At 45.6% G+C, this 11,150-nt stretch overlaps 2 protein-coding genes across 2 annotated transcripts in view; one reads left to right on the plus strand and one right to left on the minus strand.

Annotated features, from left to right (window-relative positions):
* Positions 1-7,963, plus strand: part of LOC106814664 (transcription elongation factor SPT6-like) — a 30,328-nt gene extending 22,365 nt beyond the window's left edge. The window contains exons 19-27 of the mRNA XM_014819010.1: positions 293-433; positions 919-1,054; positions 1,546-1,721; positions 2,727-2,849; positions 3,091-3,289; positions 4,223-4,378; positions 4,792-4,937; positions 5,615-5,898; positions 6,431-7,963. Coding sequence (XP_014674496.1) covers positions 293-433; positions 919-1,054; positions 1,546-1,721; positions 2,727-2,849; positions 3,091-3,289; positions 4,223-4,378; positions 4,792-4,937; positions 5,615-5,898; positions 6,431-6,668 — 1,599 coding nt within the window. The 3' untranslated portion in view covers positions 6,669-7,963. The remainder of the gene's footprint in view (positions 1-292; positions 434-918; positions 1,055-1,545; positions 1,722-2,726; positions 2,850-3,090; positions 3,290-4,222; positions 4,379-4,791; positions 4,938-5,614; positions 5,899-6,430) is intronic.
* Positions 7,964-8,520: 557 nt separating this feature from the next.
* On the minus strand, positions 8,521-9,763 carry LOC106814665 (ketohexokinase-like). The gene has a single exon (XM_014819011.1). The coding sequence runs from the start codon at positions 9,757-9,759 to the stop codon at positions 8,815-8,817; it is 945 nt and encodes a 314-aa protein (XP_014674497.1). The 5' UTR covers positions 9,760-9,763; the 3' UTR covers positions 8,521-8,814.
* Positions 9,764-11,150: the final 1,387 nt, after the last annotated feature.

Here is an 11,150-nt window from a genome sequence, read left to right on the forward strand (position 1 = left end):
CTGTTTGGAGCATAGCGTGGCTGCTACCACGTGCTCTCATGCAGTATCGTTGTAGTTGTACAGTTGTTGTAGTAATATCATATGCTCATCTATATCGTATATCGTAGTATCATGTTGTATGTAGCATCCTCGTGTAGTAGTGATGTGTGCTCCCGATATATCGCAATGTTTCCCATTGCTGCATAACACAGCTGCCGTATAAGCCTGATGTTGTGCTTTGTGCTACTTTAGTTTGTATATTTTGTTGTTTCATTTAGATTATTTGTTTTGTTTTTTATTTCCCATGATGTAGGCATGGGCACACTTTGATGCAGGCAACTGCGAGGGGGCTGCAACCGGGGTCAAGGTCAGACTGGACAACGGAGTCACAGGATTCATTCCGATTCGGAATCTCAGCGATAAACGAGTGGAAAAGCCCGAGGAGAGAGTAGCTGTGAGTGTCAGTTGTTGCGCGTGAGACTTGCTGTCATTTACACACAGCATGCCCCCACATGTTACAAAAGCAATACATTCCTGAAGAAAAACGCATGCAATACGAAATTGCACAATGCGAACATTAAGACAACAATTTATTTTCTAATTAACTTGAATGAACTAAATTACTATAATTAAAGGTGCAGTCCTAGTGAAATTTTCCAGCCAAAGGGAGCACAGTTGTGAATTATAATAAAACAGTATGATTAATTAATGATCTTAAACAAAGTTCGGTTTGGCATAGGTGAGATCATGCGATTTTTGGAGGGGAGAGGAGAGATGGCTAGCTTTCCTTATAGAGCATAATTATTATCTTATTCTGAACCGCATGTTGAGTTGTTGTGTTGATATCGAGTGTGAATTGTAGGTTTTGAGTGTATTTAATTTTTGAAATTGGGTTGAGTTTTTGAGAATGTTACATCATATGTCAACCTGCCATTACAGCGTGGCATGACCATCCACGCCCGTATCACGAAGATTGACATCGAACGATTTCACGTCGAGGTCACGTCAAAGTCGTCCGACCTTCTCGACTCTGAAGCTCAGTACAAACCGCCGAGGGACCTCTATTATGATGCCGGTACGAACACTGTGTCTGGGTAAAGGCATCTGTCATGTTACGTGACAGTATGACGTTATATAAGGGCGGTTTCAGATTATCAAGTTAGCCAAGAAAAACAGAAATGTGTTTTTTTCGTGACCCTCTTCCCCTCAAAAATGTACAGATTGAGATGTTAATTTCTCACGTTTGTTTAAAAGCTGTGCATCTGCATTCATTTGTGTATTTCTAAAAGCATATAATGGCAGTTGACCCCCTTCCTCTCCTTGTCATTAGCATTGTGTGTTTTGCTAGTAACACAGTAACAGTAAATGAAATGCAATTTAAATTGTCTTGTGAAAATTTTATTTCACAAACTAATACTGAAAGAGCTAGAATAATTCAATCGTTTATTGTTTCTTAATTATAACCACACCTATGTAATATATAATGTATTCAGATATATTATTTATTCAGGTAATGGATTTTGGGTTTCATGAATGAAGTTAACCTTTTTTTTTCGCGCGATATAGACGCTGAGGAGAACGAGATAAAGCGGGACGAGGAGGTGCGGAAGAGACAGCGGATGCAGACGTACGTGAAGCGAGTCATAGTTCATCCATCATTCCACAACATCGGCTACAAGGACGCGGAGAAGCTCATGAATGACATGGACCAGGGTGATGTCATCATCCGACCCAGTAGCAAGGTGAACTGTCAGCAGGGCTGTACTGCACCCTAAACCCTATTGCTAGTTCCCACATCCCCATCCTGAGTCGGCCATGTTTTTTTTCTGGGAACGAATGGTTTCCATATCATGATAGTATTGCCAGAGTGCTTTCTTTAGTTAGTCCAATACATCCTGTGCGTACACACTGCACGGTTTACTGCCTGTTAAATGTTGACATGTCATATACACTAAGATATTTTGCTTATTATCAAGAGCGTATAAAGAAGGAGAGCGTACAACGGTAAAATGCTGAAACCATGTTGCATTTGTTAATAAACTTTCCCCGTTTTATTTTGACGATTCTTTGCAGTATTATTGATCAGCTGTCCTACCTTGCTAATATAAAACAAACCGCTTGTCCCTACGATGCCCCTACGCTTAGATAATGAGCGGTGAAAATCTGGTATTTTTGCCGAAAACCGACTCGAGATCCCTGTTTGCTGCGACCCTCTCTCGCTTTGCTGCCATTACGTCAGTACTACAGAGTTTACTATATCCAGCGTGAGGTGGGCACAGGTGGGGGTCATCAGTATGTCAATCAATAACAGACGTCATTCATTCCATTTGTCAATCATTGACGGAAAGACGCGAGGTTTCCCAAAGTTATCTCAAAGCGAGAGACAGTTGAAGTCAGCAGGTATCTCTGGTCGGTTTTCGCCGAAAATACCAGATTTTCACCGCTCATTATCTGAGCGTAGGGGCATCGTAGGGACATGCGGTTTGTTTTATATTAACAAGGTAGGACAGCTGATCAATAATACTGCAAAGAATCGTCAAAATAAAACGGGGAAAGTTTATTAACAAATGCAACATGGTTTCAGCATTTCACCGTTGTACGCTCTCCTTCTTTATACGCTCTTGTTATTATGTATTAATTCCTGATGTAATAATTTATTGATGCAAAATCTTTTCCTCGCGTTATCCATTTGCTTGAGATCTTCAGAGCACTTCAGCATTCGGCAGCAGTTTGTTTCGGTACTTCAGGGCTCAGACCACTTGACTGTCATGTGGAAGGTTGATGATAACATCTACCAGCACATTGATGTTCGAGAAGAGGGAAAGGAGAACGCCTTCAGTCTAGGCCAGAGCCTTCTCATTAACAATGAGGTATGTTTGCAAAGTCATACCCGCCCTCACTACTCCCACCTCGTCGTGATGTATGCTCACAATCTCCATTACGTATAGTTAGTGCACGCATAGTTACACTCGTATAACGATATGGCAGAGTAATTCAGAAGTGCACAAATTCTCGACTGTATGTTTCTCTGGAACCCTTTGTCGTAGCAGAGTTTCTCTGCCTAATTTTTTTCTCTAACGTAATAGCCGTGCTTGATTTTCCTGTCGTTAGGAGTTTGAAGACTTGGACGAGATTATCGCGCGTCACATCCAGCCGATGGCAGCGTTCGCCAGAGACGTTCTCTTGTTCAAGTATTACGAGAAGGCAGATGGAGGCAAGAGGGAGATCCTCGAGAACCTTCTGCGCGACGAGAAGGGGAAAGCCACGACCCGCATCCCCTACCTCATCAGCCTCTCCACGGATTTCCCTGGTAGGTGTGGTTGCGAGAGGAAGGCGGTGTCCTGTAGGCCAGTGTGGTGGTGTGGATAGTGTGAGAGTTAATCTGAAATCTTCACGACATCTTGAAAAAGGCACTTGCATCTGGTCATCAAGCCTAAAATCTGTCAAATTTGATTGACTGTTTTGCAGTTGTGAATTTATACGTTTCTATACAATACTGGAATTTTTCAAGTTTGAGAAATAATTTTCATAAACCATCAAATCTGACAAATTTGTAGGGATTTGAATAAATTTACTACAATATCTACTTATGTGTAGAAAGTTGTTGTATGCGTGATAACTGCAATCGAGTCTAGATGCCACTTTTGAGTTGCGATCATCTTTTAGATAGTATGTGCATTGTTACTCATTCTTGCTTTCTTTTTAAAGCCGCAGCATTTACTTATTATATAGTTCAACCTATTATTCGTATATGGGTTTTACTTTTATTTGGCAAATCTATATTGAAATATACTGTACTATACATAACCTGCATAGTGATGCTATCCAACTGCAGTGCCCCCTTGTATTGTAAACTGTTATTCAATCACAGTTGTGGCTACTACTAAGCACCTATTAATGTAAAATCACGTTTTTACCTCCGCGCAACGGAGTTGCAGGGAGGTAATCTAATCGCTCTCGTGTGTGTGTTCGTGTGTGTGTGTAGCGTTGGCGCGATCGATTCAGCACCAGCTCGCCTTAGGGCATCCAGTCAGCAGCAGCTCGCCTTAGGGCATCCAGTCAGCAGCAGCTCGCCTTAGGGCGTCCAGTCAGCAGCAGCCAGCAGCGAGCCAGCTGTTATACACATGTTTGCTCGCGGAGGTATGCACTCTCTTTGAGTGCCCTCTGTCTAGTTATAGAATGCTCTCCCCCCACACGGGTGCGTGGAAGCACCGTATCACACGTGTATGTTATTCACACTCAGGCAAGTTCATGCTGTCGTACCTGCCACGTGTGAAGACGCGGCACGAATACGCCACCATCACCCCAGATGGCTTCCGTTACCGTGGCAAAGTCTTTCAGACTCTAAACAGTCTGCTGAAATGGTTCAAGGAACATTTCCGGGAGCCGATACCTGGCGGTAGGTGTTATCGCATCGTAATGCGACTCCACTGCTAGCCTGCTGTATTATATTACTATTATAATATATATTATTATTATATAGGCAAACACATGCGAAGCCACATTAGGCGCTATACATACCTGTGTAGCTAGGAAGAGATGAACAGTCTGGCATACAGATAGATGGATGTATAGATTGATAGACACACTTACTCATGCGTGCTTACACAGAGAGACATGCATGCATAGACACAGGCATGAATATGTACATTGACTACATGTAGATGGATTTCCTATCAAATGAATTCATATCTATAAGTTGCGAACATTTCTCCACATCACCACCCCGCCACGCATTCACGCACGCACGCGTGCAGGCACACATACGTTGCTTACTGATGAGGGAGAATGACTGCGGGTTCTTTGCTGCAGTGGCGACACCTATGATCGGAGGACGTACTCCTGGACTAGACCATTCCACCATCCAGCGAGCGGTCAGCTCCCTACCCCCACAGATGTACAACACCCTGGCGGCCGTTGCCGGGGCAACGCCTCTCGTGGGAGGCTTCAGCGTTCCGGTAAGCAGCAGAGCAAGGCAGTTCGGCTCACTTCATTTAGTTCTGTAAATAGCTGTTTGGCACGTCTAGAAATAAACCTGTAGTGGTACATAGGATGGGGTGGTCACTGTGCGGCCAGTGCGGTGTTTGACATTCTGTGCTAGTAATGCAATTCTGCATCTCGACTGCAAGTACTTGGTAACGACGTTTCATAGATTTCGATTTAAACCACTCCATTTTTAGCCACTCCATAACAGCACTTACACTTACAGCTAGATGTTTACCTTGGAAACGATGTTTCAGCTTTTACTTTGAAGTTTAAATATTCTCAAGTGGACACCATGTTAATGGCAGATGTGCAAACGTTTTTGGCAAACTTTAATGGCGATGAAGCAAGTGTTGTAAAGCTTAACTAATAATTATTACAATACTTAAACTGTGTGTTTGTTAGCCACAAGGCCCATGATGCATTGCATTTCTAATTATTCATTAATTAATTAATTATTCATTAATTATTGGCTCATTTATGCTGTTGAAACTGAGATGGGCTGTAAGCCTTATGATTGAGAAATTTTTCAGCTTGTGATAGTGAACAGATATATAATCATAACGTGTAAATGAATATTATGTAGATTTTATCACGAATTTTGCTCGTGAAATGTGACATTGTTTTCTTTGATTATTATTTAAACATTCAGCAACAGCCATTTGCGACGCCGCTGCCAGTGGCGACACCTATGATGACGCCATCGTATCACAATCGGGTAGGACGAACCCCTAACGCCATGGTGACTCCACAGTACCAGCCGTCGTCGCAGGGTAATTGGGCGCACCCGGCGACGCCCAGGCACCACCCCAGCGCCACGCCCCGCACACCCTCGTACTCCTCGTCGCAGCAGCAGCAGCAGCACCAGCAGCAACATCACCATAACCAGCATCATCAGCATCATCAGCAGCGGGCTGCAGCACACTCCTCCAGCAGGTAACCTTACAACTAATCTCATCTCTGATCTTTTAACTAGTACGGCATGCTGACCATGATGGATCCAGGGGGGCAGCACAACTGATGCTTGCTGGATAGATTTTACCGCATTGCACAAACTCATTAAAACGTAAATTTTCGTAGTAAATACACTACGTAAGGTAGACAAAACAGTAACACCAGTGACTGGCAAGAGAATTTGTGCAACGCGCTACTGCTGCCTGGCAACAATCGGAACGGTTTAGTCGTTATTGATGTAATATTGCTACACTCGCCACTGAACCAGCGCTCACTCTACTCTCACCTCGATGTGCTAGTGACAATGTAGCGTGGTATATCGTATCGTAGACAGTAGACTTGGCTGATACTTGTGCTCCCACTACTTACGACGGTTAACACACTAAACATCTTTCGGTTATTTCGGTATTCGGTTATTCCGGTAATTAGACAAGTAAACAACACTGATGTTTTTTTTCACGTTGAACTTCATCTTTCATGTTCTTTCATGTTTTTGTTTCATTCTTTCACGCAGGCCTGGTGCAGCTGGTGCAGCCGTCGACTGGGGTAAGGCTGCCGCTCAGTGGGCTCAGAAGTCGCGCGACGCCACGCGCAGCACGCCACGACAGTCCCAGCGCCCGTCACCCCGCCCGGTCACCAAGCCGTCGCCGCGCGCGAGTCCGCGGCCGAGCCCCGCGGTGCAGCGCGATTCCAGCTATCGGTCGGAGTCGCCCCCCGCTGGCGACGCCACGCCGCTATACGACGAAAACTAGACTGCGCGCGTGCGAGACGGGCGGGTGTCGAGGTCAGAGTTCGCGAAAAGTTCCCTACGATCGTCGGAGGAGGAGCCTTCCCTACGATCATCGGAGGAGGAGCCTTTACGAAACCATTGTCGATGAATGAAGACTGTGAAATTTGGTAACCGCTCCGAGACTTATGCGTTATAGTGACTGCGCCTCATGATCACGTAAGTGTGGAATAGTGGTCACTGCTCTGCCTTTTTCTAGGTTTCTGTATTTAAAATGTATTTGTTTTGGAGACAAAAGTAATTAATTGCAGCGTTAATCGTCGCGATGGTTTTTACCTTTTTTTTAAATATCGTTTACACCCGAAAGAAAACATTTCCAAATTTAGTGCGTGGACTGTAGTTAATGCCTGTTCGATGAGGATTGCATAGCTGGTCAGTGCTGCGAATTAAAACTGGATATTGTCACAGTGTGAGTGTGTGTGTTGACTTGTGGTGGGTGATAGTGTGAGTATATCTGACCTATGGCTCATAGGCTGTGTCCTGTATGAACATGGGTGCATGTGTGGTGTTGACGCAGGGTTGTGACATGTATGTATTTGCAGGGGGAACGGTGATCTCTAGTATCTATCCGTATAGTATCAGGAGTAAGATAATATAGGATATATCCTATATTATCCTCCTCTATTATCTCCTATATTATCTTACTCCTGATAGTATCTCTAGTAGTCAAACAGTAATTGGCGTGGCGCAGGTCGTGTGCGTTTGGATGTACAGTTGGTAATTTTGGCACATTTTCAGCTCCATTTATGGAACAAATGCAAACAGCTCATACGCATGCTTCCAGGCTTCCTTCTGCCTATCTTTGTTTCAACTGTAAACTGGTTGTTTAACTGTGTAATCACTCAAAAGCTGCTATAACTTGGTACTAGATTTGTGTGCTATGAGATACATACGTCAATGTACGTTAATATCTGATTACAAAGTGACGGAGAGCGAACTGGATTAGCATCTAGATTATTATTTAGTAAGACGTGTCTAGCCAAATTAGAAAATCACTCGTTTATACATAATGTGTTTGAGGGCAGGTGATCATAGGACGTGTTGTCTACTTGGTGCACAAAATGTTGGCAACGATCATGAGGCAAATGTCTGCAAATTTTGCAAACTCAACTTTGATTATGTCAAATAAATACATTTGTGGTGTCATCTTAACGTTGTAATATGTACAACAGAGGTAAAGTGCTTGTCTGTGAATTTAAGTGAGCAATGTCAGTTTGTGACCAGCTTGTAAATAAAAGCCCATCAAGTGTTTGGAATGTACTGCTTTGTAGTAACATTATATTTTTATAGTACGAGTAAGATAATAGATGGATTATTGTATTCTGTCTGTTATGTTAATAGCTGCGTTCACACGAGGATTTCAGTACCGTACTTGAGCGTTCACACGGTAAAAATATACGCGGCTTATTCGGCGCGGAATCACATTCCGCGCTGTAACATTCGGCACCACGCTGGCCGCGTATTGTCTGTCGTGTGAACGCAATTTTGAATTGCGAAACTGTAGTGCGCTTATTTAGACTGGTACCCGTTCGCTACACGACGTTAGTATAGCGTGTGGAACTGTCGACCGGGTACCAGTCAATATTATACCTAGCCAGCTAAGCCTCGAATCTCGTGTGAACGCTCCGGGTTGTGTTAGCACGGTATTTCAGCCGAATTCAGCACCAGATAAGTACGGAACCAGCGAGGCCGTGTATCTCGTGTGAACGCAGCTTATGTCTATTATGCTACACATGTAAATGTTGTTACACTGTGTTGCACACTAGAAATACACTACAGTTTGTATAATAACAAATAGATGCTACATAGTAGGTATGGACACTGTACATTTTGCCACAGCATTTCTTATATAGTGAGTGAGAATGCAAAATGATACTACCAGATTTCAAGACTACACCATAGTCTTCATGTTACGAATAAAATATTTAACCAATTACGTCTATGGCTTGATATTATTGTCAAGACTTCCCTGTATCAGCAGGAGTGTATCTAGATCTATTATTATATATTATTATTATCTATACATTCCTGATATCATTGTGAGGTTAAAAGTGTTGAAGTGTGTTTAACCTGCGCTAAAAAGATGGCGACAGTGTCACAGATACTGCGCACTAGAAATTTGTCCCCTCACGTGGTTTGCAGAGGGGTGAAGGAGGAGGTAATTTCAGGTCCTTGAGTCCCATCTGGCCGCACTTTGCACCTGCCACCCGACAGCCTGCTTGAATGGCCGCTTCCACAGAGGCGCCTTTGTACAGCTGCGCGATGCAGGCTGCTATGAAAGTGTCGCCCGCCCCAATCGTGTCCACGACCTTTTCCGGCGGCTCGGCTGCGGCCGTGAACACCGTGCCATCAGACGTGCTCGCACAAGCACCCTCTTCTCCCCACGGACAAATGACGGTGGCGCCACCGCGGACTTTCTCCCGCAGGCCCTCGACCGCCGCCCGCATCGACTCGTACCCGCTGAAGACGGCAAACTCCTTGCTGACGAAGACGAAATCTCCGAGCGGGAGAAGCTGCTCCATCTCGCGCCGCGGCTTCTCGAGCTCGACAGACACGACGACGGAGTCTGCGGCGTCGTCGCGGCGAATCCTCGCCACCATCTCGCGCATCTCCGCCACGTTTCGCGATCGGCCCTCGAAGTGCACCCAGGCGCACCCCCGCAAGTCGACGTCGGCGAACTGCGCCGCCGTCACTTCCGAGGCGCGCGTGCTCTCGTGCAGTATCGTGCGCGAGCCGTTGAGGGCGTTGATGATGATGAAGGCGGTGGGCGTCGCCCCTGCGGGGTCCTCGACGCAGCGGTCGTGAGGGATGCCACACGTGGAGAGGTCGTCGCGTAGGAACTTGGCGGCGTCGTCGGCCGCGAGGGTGCCCACGAGTTCACACGGCACGCCGAGCTGCCGCAGCACCGTGCAGTTGTTCGACGCGTTTCCGCCGCGCGCCCAGTGCTGCTCCCTGCAGGGCGTGTCGGTATCTTCGAGTGGAAAGCCGTCGCATACAGTGATCATGTCGAAGCAGATGAGCCCCACACACACGACCCGCTGCTCTGATGAGGCCATCCCACCTAGACAAAACAGGAAAGCTCACAGGTGACAATCCCCGGGTTCCTTTATTTTCTTATTCATTTAAGATATATTACTGTGTAACTTCGGTAACTAATTTGTAACGAGTCGCAGTAAAAGGCATGTAAATTATTAGAGTGAAATTTAGCATCGTGGAAGACACTAAAAATGAGGATCATGTCCATACTACTTCAAAGATATCTCTCTCTCTACAGCCACCTTTCACCATAGTTTCGAATAATGGCAGCTAGCGAGCACTGGCATCACTATGGCGGAAAAGTCGGCCGATTTCCATTGTTTGTACAAATTCTGTCATCATTAATGAAAACATTTTTCAAGCCTAATAGTACATGCTGGGTAGGGACTTGGTAGTTTAAGGGGAGGCACCAATACACAGACAGTGTGCTTATAGTATATTAATTATTATATCAAGAGCTTATAAATACCCGTGTTTATACGGTATAGTACCCGTATTTATAAGCTCTTGATATATATACATAATGGTATTTATAATATATATATAATGGTATTTATAATAATATATATATAATGGTATTTATAATAATATATATATAATGGTATTTATAATATTATATATATAATGGTATTTATAATATTATATATATAATGGTATTTATAATAGTATATGAATGGCAATGGTAATATAATGGTATTTATAAGCACACCCCGCTGGTGTTCATGAACTGTCCCTCCCTCTCCCCACAGGTGTTCATGAACTCTCCCTCCCTCCCCCGCTGGTGTTCATGAACTGTCCCTTTCTCTCCCCGCAGGTGTTCATGAACTGTCCCTCCCTCTCCCCACAGGTGTTCATGAACTCTCCCTCCCTCGCCCCGCAGGTGTTCACGAACTCCTCTCCTGCAGCACATTCACGCACGGTCTCCTCCCTCTCTCGCCCCGCAGGTGTTATCGAACTCCTTTCTTGTAGAACTTCTTTACGTTCACGCGCTCCCCTCTCGCTCTACCGCATGCAGATGTTCATGAACTGTCCCTTTCTCCCTCCTCTTTCTGCAGCATGTTCACGCACGCTCCCCTCTCTCACGCGCCCTGTCTCTCTCGCGCGCAGGTGTTCATGAACTGCGCCGGCTTCATCAAGATCGACACGAACTCGCTCGGCGACAGCACGGAGGCGTACGTCGAGGTGCTGGACGGCTCGCGCGTCCACCCGGAGACGTACGAGTGGGCGCGCAAGATGGCGGTCGACGCGCTCGAATACGACGACACCGTCGAGGACGCGAACCCGGCCGCCGCGCTCGAGGAGATCCTCGAGAGCCCCGAGCGGCTGAAGGACCTCGACCTGGACGCGTTCGCGGAGGAGCTGGAGAGACAGGTGGGGGAGCACGGGGGAGGGGGAGGTGGCTGGTCGGGGC

Source organism: Priapulus caudatus, unplaced genomic scaffold, assembly GCF_000485595.1.
Source record: "Priapulus caudatus unplaced genomic scaffold, Priapulus_caudatus-5.0.1 Scaffold960, whole genome shotgun sequence".
In the NCBI taxonomy this organism is placed as follows: domain Eukaryota; kingdom Metazoa; phylum Priapulida; class Priapulimorpha; order Priapulimorphida; family Priapulidae; genus Priapulus; species Priapulus caudatus.

Excerpts from the sequence above, each read along its gene's own strand:
- LOC106814665 (XM_014819011.1), bottom strand. The coding sequence starts at position 9,759 with ATGGCCTCATCAGAGCAGCGGGTCGTGTGTGTGGGGCTCATCTGCTTC.